The sequence below is a fragment of the Rhinopithecus bieti genome, unplaced genomic scaffold (assembly GCF_001698545.2).
Source record: "Rhinopithecus bieti isolate Rb0 unplaced genomic scaffold, ASM169854v2 scaffold_6944, whole genome shotgun sequence".
Classification (NCBI taxonomy): domain Eukaryota; kingdom Metazoa; phylum Chordata; class Mammalia; order Primates; family Cercopithecidae; genus Rhinopithecus; species Rhinopithecus bieti.
Window position 1 is genome coordinate 888,272 of NW_016805767.1, and position 24,653 is coordinate 912,924.

Below are 24,653 nucleotides of genomic sequence, written 5' to 3' on the forward strand. Positions count from 1 at the left end.
AAGGTTATAAAACATTGAAATTTTCTTTTTTGTATATCAGTTTTCTACAAGAACCATAAATTATATTAATATTTAATTTTAACTTTTAATTCTTTAAAGGGGTTGATAATATGTTATACTACAAAGAATTCAAGAAGAATGCCTGAGAACAGTCTACCTGCAAATATAATGATTGGGAGTACTGGGATAAAAGTTAAGAGAAAAATGAGTATTGAGTCCAGTAAGAGACTACAGAGTAAAGGAGAGGGAGGCATCAGGCACAGGTTACTGCAGATGCTGGCAACTACAGCTCCAGACAGCTGTACTACAGGAATTCTCCATTTTGACACTACTGACATTTTGGATTGGATAATTCTTTATTGTGAGAAGTGTCTTGTTCATTGAAGGATGCTTCTCAGCATCCCTGGCCTTTACCCATTAGAAGTCAGTTAGCATCCCTCCTCCCTAGCTGTGGCAACCAAAAATACTTCCAGACATCGACAAATGTCCCCTGGGGGGGCATTTTTTAAATTTTGAATCCCCAAATCCTCTAGCACTAATACCACTACACATCAACAACAATGACAATGACAGCCAGAAAGTTATAAATTCTTCCGTGTGCCAGTGTTTTACAAGCACTGACTTAGTTAACCTTTATAATGCCATTAGATAGATGCTACAGGTTGTGTATCACTTATCCAAAATGCTTGGGACCAGAAGCGTGTTGGATTTGGGGCTTTTTCAAATTTTAGAATATTTGCATTGCTCATCAGTTCAGCATTCCTATTCTGAAAAGCCAAAATCCAAAAACTGGTTCAATGAGCATTTCCTTTGAGCATCATGTCAGCACTCAAAGTTTCAAACTTTGGAGTATTTGAGATTTCAGATTTTTGGATTAGGGATACCCAATCTGTATCATTATCATTACCATTTTAAGGTGAAAAAACAGAAACAAAAGTGAAATAACTTGCTAGTGCCAAACAGTCAATAAGTGGTAATGTCAGTATTTGACACTAGGCAGTTATGTTCTACTGCCTTTCTAAATACCCACTCTCATTTATCCATTAAAGACTGTCCCATAATTCCCAAGTACCTTCCTAATCTGGTTAACCAGGTTATTTGACATGGGATATTTTACCAGTATCTTCATTAACAATAATACTTAATATTTTTATTCAATAACTATAAGAAAGACACTGAGCTAGGCACTTTACATGCATTCAATGACTTCAATAATTACAAAACTCTACATAAGATTCTTTACACAATTTCACAGCTAAGTAAGTAAATAAAACCTCTGAAAGTAACTTGCCAATGACAAATATCTCTACCAAGTAGCAGAGTTACAGCTCCATCTGAATGGCAAATCTCATGTCCTTTATAATACTACACTTCCCAGACTCTGAGCAGGCGAAAAGAACATGCTTCTTGACCTCTATGTCCTGGTCCACTTAGTGGTTTTCTTTTTCCCGAGAAGACTCTCACTCTGTCGCGCAGGTTGAAGTGAGAGGCACAATCATGGCTTACTGCAACTTCTGCCTGCTGGGCTCAAGTGATTCTCCCACCTCAGCCTCCCGACTAGCTGAGACTACAGGTGCATGCCACCATGTCCAGCTAATATTTTTTTAAGAGATGAGGTCTTACTATGTTGCCCAGGCTGGTCTCAAACACCTGGATTCAAGCAATCCTCCCGCCTCGTCCTCTCAAAGGGCTGGGATTACATGCTTGAGCACCAGGGCCACTGCTTTTATTGCACTAACCACAATGAGTTTCACACGGAAAAGTAAAGGATAAAGCAATTCAAAATTTAGAAGAGAAAGAAGAGAGAAACTAAGTTCAATAGCCTTTAATCTTGTCAGACTGAGTACTTCTACCTACCCCTAGTATCAAATCCCACATCTGTCCTGAAACTAAATCATAACCTCTTTAGTAGGTTGAGGAAGAGGGAAAAAAGAACCTTTTACAAGATACAATAATAGATCTATGCCTTTTCAAGAATAACACTGATTCAGTGAATATTCTTCTAAAGTACTCAGTCAAGTACCTCATACAAATGAGGTATTTGTAGGTTATTGTACTGAGTCAAGTACCTCATACAAATGAGGTATTTGTAGGTTATTGTATTGTCTTAATGATTCTATTATCGTAACACAGAGGTTACCAAAATGTCATTCAAATAAGCCTGATAAAATACAGTTTATTTCCCATAAGCAAAGTCACCTTACTGAAATCATTGTGACTGTATGACATTGCTATGGGAGCTCTAAAAACAAGCTATTTTGTAACGAGTAAGCAGTCCTTTTATTTGGTAGCAGAGTAAAATATAGCACCTGACAAATACGAAAATAGTTTGGTAATACTATTATTCTTCCCTGGAAATTTTTCCTAAGAAGTACCCTGAAGGTGTAAATTAAGTGTATTCCAAATTTTTCTGTGCTTCCTTAAGTATCACATACCCTTAATCCAAGTTGTCTCATTTTTTTTTTCAGAAGTACCAATAATTGTAAGAAAGTAGTTGTGTAACTTTGGAAGACTCTAGGGGGAAAGGTTATAGTAGTCCTTAGAGCTTAAAATTTCCTTGAAATCTCTTATCTCGGTTCCATCAATAAATTCGCCTTGTGACCTTGGGCAAACCTATACTTCTGTGTGTCAGTGCCCTCCTCTATGAAATGCAGATAAAAGCAGTACCTACAACACAGAGTTGGTGTGAGGAATAAGTGATCTTATTAGAATCATACCTTGGCACAGTGGACACGTGAATATCAATAATTGGTAGTTGCAAAGAAACATATTTTATTACTATTCATGTTTTCTCACAGAAAAAGAAAGGACCCTAGCGCAACTACTAAGAATAAGGGTCAAAGGTGAAGTAGACAGCCTTAAGAAGGGAATAAACATCTGAAACAGGGATGCAGGGGAGTAAAGTAGAAGAGTAAGGTTGGCAATTTATTGACACTAAAGGGTACTGGCCTCAAAATAAATAAAAAGGAATGTTGAAAGCAGTGAGGCTATGCCTGAGTTTGAACATCAATTTCTACTCACATTTAGTAGAGTAATATTTACTTCCACACCAAAATGTCAAATGGCCTATAATTATAAGACAAAATATAGCAGCCTTGTCTAATAATCTCAAAGTGACTTATAACTACAATTGATCCTTGTTCATTGGCTTTACTAAACGGAAGGAAATAGTCATTAATGCAAAACAGTAGAGACTATAATCAGTCCTACCAAATCAAACTCTACTTAAACACAAAATCTGTAGAAACAACCCAAATCAAGTATACTTCTGCATTATTTAGAAAACATTTAAGAATAATAGAGTTCAGAATTATACATATACTGGCTTAAGAAAAAAATTTCTCAAGATAAAAGACTATCTATAACATTTCATATTTCTTCAAACTAGTATTTTAATAAATCCAAACTTTTTTGAATGTTCCAAATTAATGTCTATTTTACATTTATTTTGACTTTGAAATGCATTATACATGTTTCGCAACAATGTCATTATCATTTCCTCATTTTATTGTATTTTAAGGGGAAATAACTGGATTTTAAATTTTTTTGTCCTTGTTAAAACAAAATATAATATTTACAATCTAAGATGTTACTCTATGAAAATTATGAAACAAGAGTAACTACAGTTAGTAATACAACACCTGTACTCTAACCTAATAAGCAGGTTAAAATACCCATATCCTTCTTATCTTTGAGGTCTTGCCCATGAAAGCCATATATTCTATCACTATTTAAGAATGTTAAATTTCAAGCCTAAAAATAAAACATTCATCAAATATTTGTTTATAAGGTTTTGAAGAAAGTCACAATAATATTTGTTTATAATAGCTAACATCAAGTTTCTTCAGGTCTTTGGGATTGAGATCCTCCAGTATTCATAACAAAAGAATCTGAGCAGTCCTGCTTTAAAGATACTTGCTTATCTTTGTCTTACTCAGCATCTCAACTTTGTATCCATTTCTTATTAATCTCTAGATTTTCTGAGACTAAAGTAGTATCTGACACTTTATAAGTGATCATTAAATTTTTATCAAATAAATGAATGAGGAATGCAAAGATAAGATGTAGTCCTTGACCTTAAAAATATTAGTATGGTAGAAGAGGTAAGATATGCAAACAAACAATGAACAAACAAGGCAGAATTTTATCAAAACCATGAATGAGATACCCCAAAGCAACAGAATTTCAGGAAACTGAGAATCACACCAGCCTGGAAAGGAGGTCACATTTTAATGAGGCTTTGAAAGATGGAGTATCATTTCAAAAAGCATTTCAACTTTCTGGGATATCTGTGATACCAGGAGCCACTTTTACCATTTTGTAGCAATTGTATGGAAAAGAAAGCAAAGGATTTTAAGAAACAGAATCTTTAAGTCCTTTCAGAATGTTTTACCATGTTAGAGTTGAGGCAAGGGAAAAGTCTGAGAGGAGCTGGTGATCACACTGTGGAGCTTTTCTACCTTGCTCCTCTAACTCCTTCCTTCCTTTTTCTCCTGGGTTTTGAAATCAATTTTGTTCAAATTCAAATCCTAGTTCATTAACATACAAGTATATGACCTTGATCAAGATACTTACTTTATTAATTAAATGCACAGGGCTTGACATTTTAAAAAGCACCTCATATGAAACCTATTAAGAGGTGAGACAGCAACAAACCATAGTTCTTAACCAAAATACATATTAGTGTCATCTCAGGACCTATTTCAAAATAGATGATCATATTCCATCCTAGACCCAAAGCCCAGAATATCTAGGCAAGTGTTTCCAGGAATACGTTGAAGAAGCTTCCCAAAATGATTTGAAAGGTAGATGAAATTAAGAAATTCTTATGTTCATGTCATCCTGTCCATAAAAAGAAAATTAAGAAATTCTAGTAAATAAAGGATGACATAGGGCAATATGCCAGATTAAATCAACATTTAAACATGGCCCATAGGAAAGGATCCTAATAAAGAAGGCTTCAACACAACCAGGTAAACCAGAAGGCAATATCACAAAAAGTGAGGAAGAGAGTTTCAAGGAAAAAATGGTCAATAATGCCAAATAAGTTAAAGAAAAAGACAACCAGAAGGCCTTTTACTGACCTTTGATAAAAGCAGTTTTGTGTTAAGGAGAGAAGCCAAATGGTGAGAAATTAAGTACTGGATGGGAAATGTAAAAGTACAGGTTTATTTTTTCTTTACACCTGGCTGTAAAATGAAGAAAAGATACCACACCATGATGTTTTGCCAAGGGAGGGCACTATTCTTTGTTTTACTTTTTAATAAACTTAATCTGGTGAAGATTTAATCACTGAAGAACAATCTAGACCAGGTATTCTCAACCCCCAGTCCGTGGGCTGTTAGGCAGGCCACACAGTAGGAGGTGAGTGGTGGTGAGCATTACTGCCAGAGCTCCGCCTCCTGTCAGATCAGCGGCAGCATCAGATTCTTAAAGGAATGCAAGCCCTATTGCACACTGCGCATGTGAGGGATCTAGGTTGTGTCCTCCTTATAAGAATATAATGCCTGATGATCAGTTTCATCCTGAAACCATCCTGCCCCCCTCCCACACACACACACACACACCCACACACACTCTGGCAGAAAAATTGTCTTCCACAAAACCAGTCCCTGATGCCAAAAAAACTGGGAGCCACTGGTCTAGACTACATTAGATACATTCCATACATATGTTGATCTGGAATTTGCTATAAGACAATTTCATCTCCGCAAAATCTATTAGGATATCTTTTAACATATACACTGATGTCCATGCTAATACTAAAAGGCAAGTTAAACAGGCTCTATATAACCTGGCCCTGCAATTATCTTAAAAGAAGTTTACTTATTCTAATTACTGTAATTGCACCAGTACTAAGAACTAACAATTCTGCTGTGTAGTTAGTAGCAAACATTCCAACCAGCTACTCAATAATTACCTCATTTGCCAATTCAAACAGCTTTCACTTGCTACATGTCTGAGGCTGGGAGGCGCAAAGAGGTACGTTATGATCTTTCTTGCTATACTTAGAAACAGAAGCATTCTTTATACAACCCAGTTCAAGTGGACAACTACATTTTTAAATCATCATGTTACTAGAGAAATCCTTACTGCCTACTCAGAACATTTTCTTCATGATTATTTAGAAAATGATTATCCCATTTTTGTAGTAAAAGATATTGCCTGACCTTTCATAAGATATATACCAAGTTTCTGTGAGTTCCTTTGCTAAACTGAAAAGAGTTGAAATGGACAGTTTAAATACTGTCTATGAGCTGTCCCTCAACGTTCCTCTAAATTCTTCCCATTACCTGAAATTCTAACTGATCATTCAATACACATTCCTCCTTAAAAATGGGTGGATCACGAGGTCAGGAGATCGAGACCATCCTGGCTAACATGGTGAAACTCCATCTCTACTGAAAATAAAAAATAAGCCGGGCGTGGTGGCAGGTGCCTGTGGTCCCAGCTACTGAGGCAGGAGAATGGCGTGAACCCAGAAGGCGGAACTAGCAGTGAGCCAAGATCGCGCCACTGCACTCCAGCCTGGGCAACAGAGCGAGACTCAGGTAGCATGTTCTACACAGTGGTTCTAAGAAGTGGCTTTCAAAGCAGAAGTGGGTAGTTTTAAACTGTTTGAATTAGATAACCTATAGATTCTTTTAAGTTCTTACTTTTTATAAATCTCATATACAAAAACATATCCCCTAAGGACCAGGGATGAAGTATATGAATCATACCGTGATTATGTGAATTATATCTCACTGATATTTCTTTAAAAATAAATGAGTACTGTACTCATTTATTTTCAATTTGCAAAATGTATTTTGCAAGTACAAAATTTCAGAATAAAGAACAGTACTTTTTTTAAAATTTCAAATAAATAATCAAAAGCATGTAAATTAAAATGTAAAACCTTTGTCTAATACCAAATTAGCAAATACCAAATCTGACATTTAAAAGAGATTTCTGAGCAGCTGTAGACCTCACCAAGACAATGCAGACTCCACTGACTTCATTCCTGTGCCTGTGCTCCAGTTACCCTGGGGCCCTGATGGCTTCAGCCGTGGCATTGCCCCTGATGGACGCTGGGGCCCTTGAAGCCAGAGGTTCCTGAAATCCAACAGTGTCCCGTAGTTCAAGAATTGCAGGAATCCCAGGAGCAGTGGGCTTGAGCTGCCCTTTGGGAGTGTTACCTCTACAGCATGCTGGCTACTGTGCGTCGACAGGTGAGCTTCACACTGCACGACTGTGCACACATGGCTGCCCACTTCGGAGTCACCAATCTGGACATGACCAACTTCTATATGTCACAGCTGCAGACTCCCATAGGTGTGCAGAGGTGCTGCTCTAATGTACTGACATTATTTCACAAACCTTCAAGCCTGCACAGCTGGAGCACAGGTACAGGAATAGTCAGTGGAATCTGCATGGTCTTGGAGAGGTCCACAGCTGCTCGGAAATCTCTTTTAAATGTCAAATTTGGTGTTTGCTAATAAAGATCTGTGTTCACCTTTCTGCTTGAGTCTAAGCCACAGTATCCCAGGCCTCCCAACATTCCCAAGCCAGGAACTCTGGGCCTCCTTGGAATTCTGAGCCAAGCCCCAAGCAACTCTGGACTCCTGAGACCTCCTTTGTCTTATCAGTAAAATTCTGCAACTCTAGGAATTTTAGGTCCCGTTGGAAGGAATGTTCTACCTCACAGAACTCTGAACTCTCTAGATACAGGCCTGATGTCATTTCCTAAAGTCTGAGGCTTGGGGGTGGGGTAATACCGGTGGGCAAATTACAGAGTGGGAAGTTATTTATTGAAGAGGTTGCAAAGTTCAGCCACCCTGAAGATACTCCCAAATGCTTCCCTCCTGCCAAAGAACCAACTACTCCAGGAAAAGAGATTTCCACTCAATATTGACAAGGATGAGATACATATGAGCATTCACACGCCTATAGAAACTGTATTAGTTGGTATGGCATTTTCAGTTAACATCCTTTACCATGCCATCTACTTCTAGGAAAGAAACACACAGAGAAACACACTGCAATAGTATTTTCACAATAAAAACAGTGTGTGCGTGGTGGCAGAGGGAGACCTTCCAGGTCCAGTGATGGGAGGCAGGCTAAGCGTATGATGATACACCTATACAAATATTATTCAGCCATTAAAAATCAGCTTTTAAAAATCTGACATAGAGAAATGCTTGCCATAGCATTAGATGAAGAAAGTATACAAAGTAAATATGGTATTACAGCTATGCCTAAGATGCAGAAAATATAACAAAATTTAACAGTGGCGATGTCCTCTCTCTTAAAATGCCATATACGTCTTCATATTACTTTTCTAATAAAAAAAAAAATTTGTAACAAGTCTTAGTTTTTATAGGAAAAAAAATTTCAAGCCATATATCTGAATATCTGTTACATCAAAAAACAGGAGTTACCTAAATATCCAATCACATTTCAAACAAATACATAATTCATGTTGATTCAACAACAAAGGCAAACATCCACATATATAAAATCAGGCTCAAAATCTCAAAGTAAAACTGTTTTTAAAGTTTATTAACTTTTAATAAAATCAATTCCTAAGATTCTTTCTATCACTGACATTAAATATCTGACACAGTCAAGGGAAAACAAGATACTCGAAAGGTTTGCAAGGAGTAGCATTAATATTCAGCAACTATAAAACAAGTGCACCCTTTAGACTAAATAGTCATGCCACATAAAAAACTTGAGCACAACATTAACCTACACAGAATAGACAGGTAAAAAGTCATATTGTGTTTTTAAGAATCCATTGTGTTTTAAGCTACTCAGCTAACCCATGTTTAAAGACGAAAAAGAATGAATTCTCAACCATCTTTTAAATCTGACTCTTACCAGAAAAGACCTTTGCCCAGCAATCTATACTGAATTACAAAGAGCACACATTTGCCCCAAATGCTTATAATCAAGAGTTCAACCAAAACAGAAGTCCAAACTAAGGATTAATCAAATATTTAGCTTATTAATTGCATATCATTGTCTACCATCCCTGCTTTCCCTTTTCTTCATTCCTCGTTTTGGATCTTAAAACTAAGTCATGAAAATGCACGAATAAAAATGTTTAAAATTAACATTTATACAATTTACAGATTTGCTAGGCATTTTACATATATAATATATATACACTAAGTACATTCATATACACAATTATCTCAAGCCCTCTGTGAGGCGGGGTAGTCACTCACAGTACACAGCATTCCTGTGTAAGTATCTCCACTCTACCACCATCCCACACCCACAGGTTCTTAAGGAACCCTACCACAGCTCTTTTCTATTTTTCATATTTCTTTTTAGAAATGGGTCTCACTCTATTGCCCAGGCTTGTCTTGAACTCCTAGGCTCAAGCAATCCTCCTGCCTGGGCCTTGCAAAGTGCTGGGATTACACACATGAATGAGCCTGGCCTTCCTTTACTTTTTGTAATCACAACACAATGCTTGGATTATAAAAGACTAGGTAAGGTTTGGAGCAATGGCTCATACCTGTAATCCCAGCTAAGGTGGGTGGATCACTTGTAGTCAGGAGTTGGAAATCAGCCTGGCCAACATGGTGAAACCCTGTCTCTACTAAAAATACAAAAATGAGCCTGGTGTGGTGGTGTACGCCTGTAGTCCCAGCTACTTGGGAGGCTGAGGCAGGAGAAGACTGCTTGAACCCAGGGGAGCGGAGGTTGCAGTGAGCTGAGATCACTCCATTGCACTCTAGCCTGGGCAACAGAGTGAGACTCCGTCTCCAAAAAATAAAAATAAAAAGACTAGTAAATATTTGTGGTGAAAAGGAAAGGGAGATTCAAAGTGATCTGTCCAGAGTCATACAGCTTGTCTGTGACAGAAATTGAAGTTTTCAACTAGACTAAGTATGATATACTTTTCAGTGTAACAGCTGCTGCACTATTATACTGTAGATATAAGTTAGTTTAAATACAGAGGCTTATTTTCATGGTGTGACAAAAATGTTAAGTCAAAAACATGAACAAAATTTTACAAAATTGCCAAAATAAATTGTAAATTCCAAATTTAAACACAACAGTGAGTTACTAGTTTCAAGATTCTAATCGATCCTATCAGATTGATAAAGTCACCACATAAATCCAAATAAAAACTGACTACATGGCACTTTAAATTTACATTACTATACCATTTATTTAATTAAATGTAATTAGTAGTGTGGATTTCCCTGGAAATTCCTTTGAGGGTAGAAGTAATCATTTTCATTTTCATGTCATCCACTTGATCAGTAATTCTTAGCACTCACACTGCTGATGTACATAAACTTAATTACTAATCATTCAATTAAAATTTGCCCTCTGAACCAGGACAAGCATGCTATGGAAGAGCTCATCCTTTATGTTATTGTTGTAATTATTTCCATCTGTAACATAATAAACAATTTATAGCCTTCTATCATTAAACACTTGAGTTAGTTAAGAATGAACTGCAAATCTTCACATTTGATTCTTTGATATGCATAATTACCTTGTATTTATCATCTGCTTACTTAAGAGTTCCGGGCAGTACAAGAAACAGAAGCCTCAAAGTCTAAAACTTTCTTGCTTCTAAATAGCAACCTATTTATTTGAACTGTTAGTAAATTTGGGGGACATCCTACTTAGTTTATCAAAATACATGTAAATATTATAACTCTGCAACACTTGTACGCATTTGCAGATAATTTTAATTTCCAAGCTAAATTTTACCAGAGCTTTTTATCTCCATTACTATGGCAGTCCAAAATTACAATTTTGCTAATTTTCTATATTTTAGGCATCGAAAAAATGATTCTATTCACATACCAATTAATTCTATAACACAGTTAAATATTGGCCTTAAACACTTCAAAATTACTTCAGCTCTTTCTTTTCCACATTTCTTCCTAAAAATTCAGTCCAAAAGTCATTACATGAGACTGAGAAAGGTAGATGTCCATGCTAGAGAGAAAACCACAGTGGCCCAGAACAGGGTATTAGGGTATTAGAGCCTACAGAATGAGGAAAAGTTTCTAACAGAGCATGAGAAGAATGGACTAGCATGAGATGCCTGAGTTAAATAGGTTGAGGGGGCATCCACATGAGAAGAATGGCCTGGCATAAGACATCACAGCACAAGAGAGGTAAGCAGGGCCACCGCCTCCCCCTTAATTACACTAATTCCTCCTGCAATTAACTAATCCATTACCTCCCTCGGGTTCTTCCCTAGTATTTTTCAGAGAAGAAAAGGAAGAAAGGTGATGGATTAATTCCAGGGGGATTGATCAAATAAGTACACATATAGAGGATAATGGTATTTCACCATCAGAAAGAAAATACAAATACGGGAGAGATGAAAATTAGGGCCCCTACAATGATGGAACGAAATTGGAGATGTAAGTGTGCACTTATAATTTTCAATACACACACACACACACACATACATATATATATAAACGTATGTGTCTGTGTATAACATGTGTATAACATACACTTGTTACTTTTTGATTTTGATGGTATATTATGGCTATACAGGAGAATATCCTTGAGGAAGAGAAATATAGTGAAGTAAGGGGACAAAAGAGAAGCATCCATCTCAAATATCCTAGGAAAAAACTTATGTACTGTACTTGTAACTTTGTTTAGAATTGTTTCAAAATTTAAAATCAACACATTATTTTCAGCACAGTAATCATGTGCAGTAAATAATGACGTACACTTCTAATTATATAAAATACTTTGTACCTATAATTTTCAGTATTTTAGGTAGATAACCTCTTTGAGATTCTAAATGTCTCCAGAATATAAAGACATGATAAAAATCTCAATTATATTTCAGAAAGTTTGGCAAGTCAGTGAACCCATTCAGCATCCCCCTTCCCTCATAAAATTTGATCCACAGACTTCAGTCAGTACCTTAGCCACTGCCTTAAATGGCTATATACTCCAATATAGTAAAACAGACCAAAAAACCCTCAAGACCTAGATATAAATACATGAAAATTATTACTTAAAATGCGGGTTTTTTTTTTTTTTTTTTTTTTGTCAAAACAAAGTTTGAGTAAAATTAACAAGGTTGGCAAATTTACCAGTACAAAGGTCTTTCATGGGAGACAGGTTATACCTTCCCAATCTTTAAAATAATTCTAAGGTTCTGTAGTTCAATAGTGAAACAAGTACAATATCCTGGCATAAAACTATCTTTCAGACAAAATCCACCTGCTGTGTATTAAGAAATGTAATACTTGAAAACTTCCTGCCTTGGGAGAGAATAAACCTGATTCATAATACAAAAACCACTCAATCTACAAATGCTTTCAACAGAAAGATGGACTAAATATAAAGGGGGAAATTCTGACCTCCTTTGGTGCTAGACTGCAGTCATAGCTAGGCAGGAGGTGTTATTATTATCTCATATTTAAAATTATATTTCAGACATATGTGATACAGTCACCTAAGAAAAGGATGGACCCCCTTGACCCACAATAGTATTTGGCCTCCATGACCTAGTCTAGGAAAGATTGAGAAACTACCCATTATGGAGAAAGAAAGAGCAGTCTTCTTTGCCAAGATGAAAACTACATACTAAATGAGTCTATGTGAGAATTACATTTCCATCTGTAAAGAAGCTGCATTAACATGTGCTCCCTTCATGCCCTTGCCTTCCATTCAGTACTGAGTTCTTGTAAAATACTGACAGACTATGCAGCCTTCACATTTCTGTCCCAACATCTAGCTAATTAAAATTAACAAATGTGATAACATTTTTACTTCAGTCCACCTATCCAATCAATCTTGAGTGTATTCAATACCAAGAGAACAGTTTCTCTAGGTCTCTGACAAACATGACCATCCTTACCTCTCTTTACTAATTTAGCCTATACACTATGAAGTTTATCTTAGACTTCTCGGTCTGTCAAAAGAAAAGATAGCTGTGTTTTTCAACACCGGAGTTTCTTATATCATTTTCAAAGACCATATTAGGATAGTATATGTATGAGAAGCAAAAACAGATTAAGAATTATAATTCAGTGACTTGCTAATATATATTTTTAAAATCACATTGATGACTTTTTTAAAGACTGCCAAATAAAACTGGGATATTATCAAGATTACATTTATTACACATATCAATCCAGATACTGCTCGTTACAGAACCAATTTTTTTTTTTTTTTAACGTTTGAAACAGAATCTCAGTCACTCTGTTGCCCAGGCTGAAGTGTAGTGGTGCAATCTCGGCTCACTGCAACCCCTGCCTCCCAGGTTCAAGCAATTCTCCTGCCTCAGCCTCCTGAGTAGTTAGGATTACAGGTGCACACCACTACACCCAGCTAATAACCTACAATCTGTAAGACTGATTTTACAAGTATTTTTTCCTGATTACACTGTTCCATGATTAAGACATTGGATTTAAGCCATTAATTCAAATTAAGAATTAAGCGAACAAAACATGAATATACAAATTACTGAAAAAAAGTACCATTTTTTCTCATGAATTAGTAAATGATTAAGATAATGGCATGCTTTTTAGCTGTAAAGTCCCCTTTCTCTAAATTTCCATAGCATTTGGTTTACACATTTCTTATGCCACTTAACACATTATGATTCATGGTACAGTTATGTGTATACTATTTTCCTCCTCTACTATTATAGCGTATTCATGTACCTTTAAAATCTCTCTCAAGCATCTAAAACAGTGATAACACCCATGGAATGAATAGCCTAACCTTCAAATATACCATAAATCTTTTCAAATTCAGAAAAAAAAAATTTCCTTTTTTCTTAATATATAATCTTTAGTAGAACAAACTTTTAAAAAACAATTTTGCTGGCCAGGCATGATGGCTCACACCTGTAATCCCAGCACTTTAGGAAGCCAAGGAGAGAGGACTGCTTTAGGCCTGGAGTTCAAGGTTAGCCTGGGTAACACGGTGAGACCCCATCTCTACAAAACAATTTTTTTTTAATTAGCTGGGCATAGCAGTGTGTGCCTGTGGTCCCAGGTACTCGGGAGGCTGAGGTGGGACGATCACTTGAGCCCAGGGGCTCAAGGCTGCAGTGAGCTCTGATTGCACCACTGGGCTCCAGCTTAGGCACCAGAACAAGACCTTGTTTCAGAAACAAAAGACGAAAATGGAAGGGGAAGGGGAAGGGGAAGGGGAAGGAGAAGGGGAAGGGGGGAGGAGGAAGGAGGAAGGAGGAGGAGGGAGGAAGGGGAAAGGGGTAAGTAGGAAGAGGGAAGTGGGGAGGGAGAGGGGGAAGGGGAGAAAAGGAAAAAGAAAAGGGAAAAGGGAAAGAAAGGAAAAGAACAATTTGCCAGTATGTACCAAGAGCCACAAAATGTTCAAATACTTTGATCTAATAATCCTACTTCAGGAATTATTAACAAATAAATAATAATGATACTGCCCTCTGTCTGCCAACATACATATAACAAAACTCTATGTGTTTAAAGATCTTCATTGTCATGCTATTTGTAACAAGGGTAGGGGTAAAAACAAACCTAGTGTTGTTCATCAGTAAAAAAAAAAATTACAGGTCAGGCACAGTGGCTCACGCCTGTAATCCCAGCACTTTGGGAGGCTGAGGCGAGTGGATCACAAGGTCAGGAGTTCACGACCAGACTGGCCAAGATGGTGAAACCCCATCTCTACTAAAAATATAAAAATTAGCTAGGCATGGTGGCAGGCACCTGTAATCCCAGCTACTGGGGAGGCTGAGGCAGAGAACTGCTAGAACCTGGGAGGCGGAGGTTGTAGTGAGCCGAGACAGCGCCCTGCACTCCAGCCTGGTTGACAGAGCAAGACTTTGTCTCAAAAATAAAATAACATAAAATAACATGACATAACATAAAATAAAATACAAAATTTATAGTATATTCAGTCTCAGATTAGAATACACATACACATATAGTCATTAAGCATTATCATTAAAATGTTGACCAAAATTTCCATTCTGTAAAATTTTTATTGCAGCATTATGAGATCAAACAAAACAAATCATTCAAATGTCAAATGATAAAGTAATGGCAAAATGTCAGATAGTCACAGCTGGAAACATTATGCAGTTGTCAAAAGTAAAATATGGAGGATAAACACAGCATATATTAATGATTATTATCTCTTGCTGCTAAGTCTTTATTTTCCTTTGGTTTTTTTTTTTTTTTTTTTTTTTCCTTTTAGTATTCCCTAACTGTCATGTAATTCAGGAATTAGCATGAAAAAATATCCTTTTCAAAAAGGCAGGTCCTCCTTGATGACTCCAAATAAGTCTCATCATATTTATTTCTTTCCAGAAAATAGCACAATTTGTCACGATTTGACTTACTGTTTGCTTATCTCCCTAAATCAACATAAACTCTGGTAATCTTCCTACATAAATAAACACAACATAACTGTTGTAAATTTATAACTCCAAGAATGTAGTATTTACATGGGAAGATCAATGAACTAAACCAAAGGGTAAGAAAGAGAACATACCAAGCATATATACTTTTAAAAATTAAGCTTGTAACAAACGGTTTTGGTAGGGCTACGTAACCATTTAAAAAATAAACATCAGATTCCTGCCTCACAACTCAGATCAAAAAAACCATATGGACTTAAGATTTCAAAATAAAAAATTAATTAAAGTTAGTCTTTAATTAGTCATTTAGTCTTTATACTCAATATACTTAATATGTAGTAGAACTTCTAATAACCTTGAATCAAGCAAGAAGACATTAAGAAAACCATAAAGAAAAAGACTGAGGTCAGGCATAATGGCTCACACCTGTAATCCTAGCACTCTGGGAGGCCAAGGTAGATGGATCGCTTGAGCCCAGGAGTTCGAGACCAGCCACGGGCAACATGGCGAAACATCATCTCTACAAAAAAAATACAAAAACAAAAAATTAGCTGGGCACGGTGGCACACAACTGTAGTCCCAGCTACTTGGGAGGCTGAGGGGGGAGGAGGACTTGAACCCAGGAGGCAGAGACTGCAGTGAGCCAAGATTGTGCCACTGCACTCCAGCCTGGGTGACAAAGTGAGATCCTGTAGGTATGTAGATAGGTGGGAGGGAGCGAGGGAGGGAGGGAGGGAGGGAGGGAGGAAGGAAGGAAGGAAGGAAGGAAGGAAGGAAGGAAGGAAGAAAGAATGAATTCTGCTGTTTACTGTTATAGAGGACACAGCCAGCGCAACATAGTGAGACCTCATCTCTACAAAAAATTCTTTAAAAATTTAGCCTGGTGTGGAGGCATGCACCTGTGATGCTAGCTNGGAAGTAGTTAGTTAGTTTGGATAATGTAAAATCAAGCTAATAGAAAACACAACACACAAAAAATTCTGGAAAAAAATGTCAATGCCTACCAACAACAAAATAATAACAATGCCCTCAGAGTACCTACCTACCTAAACTTAAGGAAAAAAAAGTTTGTAAAAATAAACTAGAACACACCATTTATAAAAGAATATCAAAGATAAATAAACATAAAAAATAACTGGCAATGGCCAGCCACGGTGGCTCACACCTGTAATCCCATCACTTTGGGAGGCTAAGGCGAGTGGATCACCTGAGGTCAGGAGTTCGACACCAGCCTGGCCAAGACGGGGAAACCCTATTTCTACTAAAAATATAAAATTAGCTGAAGGTGGTAGTGCACACCTGTAGTCCCAGGGAGGCTGAAGCAGGAAAACTGCCTGAACCTGGGAGGTGGAGGTTGCAGTGAGCTGAGATTGCACCACTGTACTCCAGCCTGGACAACAGAGCAAGACTCCGTCTTGAAAAATAAAGAAATCAAATAACTAGCAACAATAAAATACAGATGAAAATAAGATACTACGTTTCAGCAATCAGATTAATATCCAGTGTTGGCAGTATTCAGGGAAAACGGTGCTGTCAACACTTGATGAGCGTGCAAAATAGTACACAACCTGTTTTAGAGCAATTTGGTATTATGTATCAAAACCCTTAAAACAATGTATCAATTGTATCTTAACACAGCAATTCAAACTTCCAAAGCTTTATTATTCTAAGAAAATAACTAAAAATTCAAGCAAAAGTATAACTATAACCATGTTATTATAGTATTAATACTAGCTAACAATTTAAACTATCCTGACAATACGACCAAGAATGATATAGCCAACCTATACAGGCCATTAAAGTCTACAATTTGACCAATAGATAGGTTATGAAAGAACGTAACATAACACAAGATAATCACAATTTAACTGCACATTTAAAAGGCAATCACAGAACATTACAGATACACATAAGAATACTAAATGTTCCTATACTTAAGAGTTATTATCAATAGATGACAGATGACAATACTTATTTTCGTTTTGCTTTTCTGCATTTTCCAATTTCTGCAATGAAATATATTAACTTCATTTTTTAAGCGCTTTAAAAATATTCAGATTTAACAGCTAGAAGGAATGTAAAAAATTAAAATAGTGGACATGTGGAATTATGTGATTTTTTTCTTCTAAACTTTCTCTTTGAATTACTTTTCTAAGATAAAATTCACCATTTTAAAGTGTATAAATCAATGGATTTTAGTATATTCCCAATGTTGTGAAGTCATTATCGGTTAAGTTACTTCTATTAATAAAAGCAAAATAAAATACGGAGCTCAAGGAAAACCTTAAAATCGTAACTCAAAGCATTTAAAGGAGCTAACATATCTTAAAAATACCACAAAATACTCAACAGCCTAGATACAAAATTTTGAGCCAATATTATCTTTCAATTTTTTCAAATAACTGATAAACTGACATAGATGTTATTCTATCAACTCAAACATCAACAGGTAGTGGAGGAAAATGACGACTAGGATAGTCATCATATATCCTATCGCTAACTAAATAACTCGTAAACTTTCTTTGATAAGGCATATACAAAAAAAAATTATGATAAACTCTGAATCCCAAAAAATGGCTAAACCAACATGTTCTAAGCTCTCTCCTGCTAGAAAAAAAAAAAAATGGAAATGCCAATCTGCCACTAAAAGACATATGGCATAGGTCAAATACATGATTGACATATCATTAAATTTTAAAATTCTGTAATCACAAAATTTTGCAAAGTTCATGATTACAGAAATGACTGAATTTTGAATTCTATCTTCCTAGGATTCAGAATAATAGGTTTAATACCACCTGTTTTAAAAACTATTTCAAGTTAAATAAAGCAAACTACACTCTTCTGAGTTCTGCCTCCTTGAAGAATTCTAGCAAAACAGGATATTACAATTAAAATTTATTCTCTATGACAGTTAAGTCTAATTAGGGAGCACACTAATGACAGTCAAATTCTAAGCCAAACACGTTAGACAACTTCAATGAATAGAAATCTACATGTCTTCATTATTTGATATGCCTAAATTTTTCAAGATTCAAAATCAAGAATTCTAATCTCCCCATCAAATTGCCAATCAGGGTTTCCAAAATCCTGGCTAGTCTACCTTTCCAGCTTTATTTCTAATTGTCAAGTTACATCTTAGGGGTCAGATCCTAAAGTCAGTGTGCTGTGAAAAAAATCTTGAAAAATTCTTATATCATCCATAAAGCACAATTACATACAAGCTAACAACCTATCTTCCTCCTCCACTAAAATAGGTAACTTTATTTGGGCACATAAAAAGTGACCGATTTGTATTTAGGTGCCCTGTCGTCACTAGACTATAACATTCAGCAAAGTGAGAAGTTCACACTATCAAACTATGCGGAAGCTGATAACGACTAGGAAAATAGCAAATGCACCTCTCCCATTTCACACCCACTCTAGGCCAGATGCTCATTCCAGTGGAATAACAGGAAAAATTACTCGTACTATTTAAGTTCTCTAGTTCTCATCCTCATTCATTCTCTCTTTCACTGAATTCATCTAAGTTCAAGGCATATTGGATGTACTCTTATAAACACTGCACTATACCCAGTATCCCCAGATAAGCCTCTGCATGGTGGTTAAGAACATACCAGACTAACTGAGCAGCAGAATGGGTTTGGTTCTGCCATCTGCTAGCAATGTAACCATGGGCAAGTAACCTAATCTCTCTATGCCTCAGTTTCTTCATCTCCAAAATGGGATAACAATATCTACTTCATGGGGCTGTTGTAAGAATTGTTAGTAGATAATGTCCATAAAGTACTTAAAACATTGCCTGGCACGTAAAAAAGTTATGTAAATGATGGCTATGATTTCCTCCAACAGGACTGCTTCCTCAATCTTGGCCCCAATTCTATCCTTCAAACATTTGTCCTAATGCCTCCCTTTTCTTTTCTTTTTTTTTTTTTTTTTTTTGAGGCAGAGTCTCGCTCTGTCACCCGGACTGGAGTGCAGTGGCCGGATCTCAGCTCACTGCAAGCTCCGCCTTCCGGGTTTACGCCATTCTCCTGCCTCAGCCTCCCGAGGAGCTGGGACTACAGGCGCCCGCCACCTCGCCCGGCTAGTTTTGTATTTTTTTTTTAGTAGAGACGGGGTTTCACCGTGTTAGCCAGGATGGTCTCGATCTCCTGACCTCGTGATCCGCCCGTCTCGGCCTCCCAAAGTGCTGGGATTACAGGCTTGAGCCACCGCACCCGGCCGCCTCCCTTTTCAAAAGAAGGCAATGATAATCTCCAACCGAGGCAAACTCTCCTATACCCTTAAATTTCTATGGCTCTATACCCTTAAACTTTTGTATGATTCTACTGACCCCATTTTTATGTGGTTTATCTTGTCATATAAATCAGAAGCTCCTTTAAGAGAGAAAATATGGGAATACACAGCATGCTTCTTTGATACAAATAAGTCACTCAAGCAAGAACTCAATAAACATTGCTTATGAAGCAAGATTATTAAAGGTTTTCCGACAAAGTACAAAGAGTTCAATAAAAAAAAAAAAATCTGTTACAGATTATCAGTTGATACCAATGTGTAAGTTGTAAACGAAGAGTTGTAATGTGGGAGCCAAATTTATTCTGAGTTTAGATCCCAAAAATGAGGATTTAGCTCATAAGGAATAGCTGAAAGTTTTTAAGTCAAGAATATTAAAGCAAGGTTGGTTTTAGCTTTCTATGTTTTGCAAATGATGCTGTTAGAGTCAGCCTAAAATCTGAAAAATAAATCAACATATTAGATACTAAGTGATTAGATACTTAGTGACTATGTATTAGGCACTACACCTATATAGATGAAAATATTTAATACCTGCACTCAACATATCTATTCAAATGTAGTTAATTAAACAATGTTCAAGGCTCAGTGGGAAAACAGAGTAAGGATATTAACACTTGAAAATAAGGATATTAACACCTATTTTTTTTGGCCTCAGTTGAAGTCTTATCATTAGGAAGAGAAAAAAGAAAAGCTGCATTTCACAAAGGGATTAATTAGAAAAGCTAATAAGTAATATACATCTAGAGACTGAATATCTCCTCTAAAAATCAAAATCAGATGACTATTTGATTTTTTTTCATTTGGAAAAATGCCACAGAGATTTTAAATCAACTCTCTGGCCTTGATCACCAGACATTATCCTACTAAGTATGATTAGAAAAGTTATTCTTTAAACTAAAATTCTAATGTCAAAGGAAATTTTTTTAATTGTTAGTTCTCCTAACGGACCTAGGAGGTTTTCTCATAAGTGAAAAAATTCTATTTGTCTACAGTTTGTCACTTAAGATTATTAATATTACACATGTAGAGGTAAGAGACAGTGTTTCTTCATATAATGATGATGTTACCAACCTGCTGAAGAAAAGGTATGCGCTGCATTATTTTATCCCTCTATCTAGACTGACCTCTACTCCACAGCAGCAGTTTGCAAGCCAGATATACTATACTTCTACTCAACAAGAGATACATAGACAAGGTAACCAATGCTATAAAGTATCAAATTTGCAAATTTTGTACCATGTTTTAACTGTGAACTCTTACAATGTATACAACTTCCAAAGAGCCAAAAATCAACAGGTAAAATATTGCAGTCAGTAGATAAAATATTCTACCTCCCAATAAAGGAGTATTTCACAGCTAGTTCAATTAACCTAATTCAGCAACAAAATATTAGAGTTGAAATATAATTAACAAAAATACATACTACCTAAAAAGTCTAGCATCAACTCAATTTTCTTTGTCAAGGATAGCTAATCCACTACCCTGCAATTCACCTTCTTAAAACAAATAAGAGAAATACAACAAAGTTACACTATACAATATTCATAACTTAGGTTCTAAAGTCAGCCTATATGAGGTGAAAATACTGTGTAGTCATTTAAGAATAAGATTGTCACTGAAGATGACTAATCTTACAGATGGGAAAGGCACAGTATGCTTCTTCATATATAATAATAATGTTACCAACCTACAGTCAAAATCATCCTGAACAGTATTTTCTAATGGACTATATAGGCAGGGTAAGGTGTTCGTGGAATGAAACACAAAAGAAAACTGAAACTGAATTAGAGGATGAGGAGAGTCATATTTTACTCATTCCAGTGCTTACATTCAATTAATGAATTCCAAGGGTAATCAACTACATTATTATGATCCTCTATCCTACCTTTCTTTTCAAAATTCAGAGTACATTAAGTTAAATGCTTACATGATACTCCACTATAGCAATAAGCCAGAAAACAAAACTATCCGGGAGTAATAACCACCAGATGCTATTTTCTTTTGTAGCACTACCAATTGAAGATAACTTTTCTAGCGTTCCATTCCAACACTATCACCCACCATTTCTCAACTTTTAGTTTCTACCTTAAAAAAAGAGGCAAGACGACATAAATCCCATTATGCCACTGCGTTAAATTTTAAAATGTATGCACCTAAGAGAAAATATAACAAAGATATGATCACTATAGATATCTGTGCTACTATTTTCTTAAATTCATTCAGAGTTGACTAACCGTTTAAAACTTAAACCAAAGTTCCATTTTAATAAGGAATCATATCTTACCCACTACCATAAGCGTGAATTCAAAACCTCTCTTCACTGATTTTCTGTATACTTGATTTGGGAGATTGGCAAATCCCACATAGCCTTCAAGGTTCTTCTGTTGCTGACAAAAGCAAAAAGGGCCAAGTTATTCATGTATCAACAATACTATTCTGTCACATATTTCAAATTCCCTTCATGAACCTATTTTAGAAAATTATACTATTATTCACAGCAAATCAAACTAATTCCATGGCATTATCAATAAGACTATCAATTCTTAAATGGACAAAATTATTTGAGCATGAGTTGATTGACAATATAATGGTTAATTATAAAATCCAAGGGAATGAAATAAAATTTAGAAAACCTGCCTCAGAGCAAAGATTTTAATTGACAGTAGTTAGTAACAAGATGATTGACCAACCAACTAAAAAAGCAAAATAACACAGGATTTTTCGCAACAAAAAAATTCAAATCCCCTTCACACAATATTAAGAATCCTTTTTAATTATCTCCTTTGATCATACTAATTACCACAGGTATGAGATTCTTGAAATTTGTCTTCTTATTCATGAAATGAAATCAAAGTGTTGAATTTAAAGCAATTTTAAAATAAATTCTTGAAGGCTCTTATGATCAGTGTCAACCAGCTACAGTATCATTCAAGCTGTTATGCCAGGTCCAATTTTGTCACTTCAAGGTTTCACATGATCCTGCTGCCTTTATCTTCAGGTTTATCCAAGTTTTAAAGTAAATTATAACTTCATTTTCTATTGGTTTTTTATTCCTAGATGACCTCAACAATAGTTTCAAGAGTAATTCAAAGAAATCTACTTCCAAATTGGTGTAGTAAATAAGTCTGACTTCTAACTTACCCATATATGAGAAATATTGTCCATAGTTAAGACTATCCGAATAAGCAGAGTCTTATTGGTTAATTTTACTTTGGAGGTAGTCTTATCTCAACATAAAAAACAATAGCCAAAAGAGGCACACATTCTCTTAAAAGTTTCTGCCACGTTTAATTCTCATTTAAAAAGCACTCATGAGATCAAAACATCAATGCAATACATTTGGATTTAACAAAGAACAGAAGTCTAAAATGTTTACTAGTCATGTAGATAAATATTCCATCCATCATCTTTGGCTTTCATTTCATAAAACTAATTCTTAAGCCAAATTTTAAAAACTAAGCCCATTAAAATGAAGAGCTAACTGTAAACATAATAATTAGGAGACTAATCAGAATCTAATATTTTTAAGTCAAATATTTGAAAGTCTGCTATGAGTGGAGTTAGAAATATATATTAAACCTAAGGTTTCCTTGGCTCATATTTCATCCAACTGTAAGTTAAATTTAACTGAGACTGAAAAAAATCTCTGTATAAATTATGTAGTATACTCACAGCTACTTTGTAAAGAACACATTTCCATCATTCCAGTGTTCCAGATTCCAACAGAAGAAATCCACAGAGGAACAGTAAACAAAGAATTCCAAGAATTGTAATGACATATTCAGTCCAAACAGGAGAGGCAAATCCATTGAAACACAGCAAAAGACAGGGGGGAAAAAAAAAGTTACTTACATGTAACTCAACAAATTAGAGGTAAATTAAAAAGAAATTAAAGGCAGACTTTTTTCTAAACACGTCAAAAAGTAGTATTTTTTGTGTGGAATACAATGCGAGTGAGTTTAAACCCATTTTCAGCAGCTGTCCTGCTGAAATATAGAAAATAAGGCTTATTATTGCACCCTGCAGTTGAGGTTTTACAGAAATGGTAGAAAAGATATAAAAGTATAAAGTTCCAGGAAGGTATACAGCAACCAAGTTTTAAATTACAAGAAGGAAAAAAAAAGGTTAATTTCATGCAACTTTGCTTTGTCAGTCACTGGATTAAGACAGCTCAGATAAGACAAATGCAAATGTTTTGGTTAAAATATTTTTAAACAATGCTGTATTTCAAGTTCTATTAATTAAACTGAAGTCCAGAATTTAAAGAAATGTAGACAGATACAGGAAAAGGAAGAACGCTAAAGATGATAAGCAGAAACAGATGGAAAGAGGAGACAAATGTGAACTGTGAAAACTGAAAGGCAACTAATAGTATAGAAAATAAAATAGATAATCCTTGGCCAAACTGTGAGAAGTGTATCTTTTTATACTGAGACAAATCTATGAGTTATATCACAAACCACTTCAAACAATTGGAGTCAGTTTTATAGTTAAGGTAATTAAAAGCATAAACAAAACCCCAGTTTTAAAGTTAATTACAAAATTATTCCATGACAAAACCATCCAATGACTTCCGAACCTCCTCAAAAGTAAAAGCCGAAGTCCCAATAATGGTCTACAGTGTTTTTCCACCTTAGCAGTATCTTAGAATCACTTGGGGGAGCTTTTATAAAATCCGAATGTCCCAGCTGCACCTCCAGATCAATTAAATTAATCTCTGCAAGTGAGACGCATCCATCAGTATTTTTTAAAGCTCCTCATGTAGTTCCAACGTGCATGAATGCTGAAAGCCGCTAGCCAACAAAGTCCAGCAAGATCTGGCTCTACTCTTACTTCTGGTCTCATCTTCTGCTACTCTTCCTCCCCTTGCTCACGTCGCTTTCCCCAGCACTGAATCCCTAACTACTCCCCAAACATACACTGCATACTTTCATTTCATGGCTTTTGCACTTGTTGCTTTTTTTATTTGGAATAGTTTTGTTCTTTTTTTTTGAGACAGAATTCACTCTGTCACCCA

General features: G+C 35.8%; 1 protein-coding gene and 1 pseudogene across 1 annotated transcript in view; one reads left to right on the forward strand and one right to left on the reverse strand.

The window, feature by feature from the left end:
• The window catches only part of SEPTIN7 (septin 7), a 107,265-nt gene that overhangs the window by 53,269 nt on the left and 29,343 nt on the right, over positions 1-24,653 (reverse strand). The window contains exon 2 of the mRNA XM_017873699.1: positions 21,921-22,023. Coding sequence (XP_017729188.1) covers positions 21,921-22,023 — 103 coding nt within the window. The remainder of the gene's footprint in view (positions 1-21,920; positions 22,024-24,653) is intronic.
• LOC108530679 (gem-associated protein 7-like) lies at positions 6,980-7,507 on the forward strand (annotated as a pseudogene).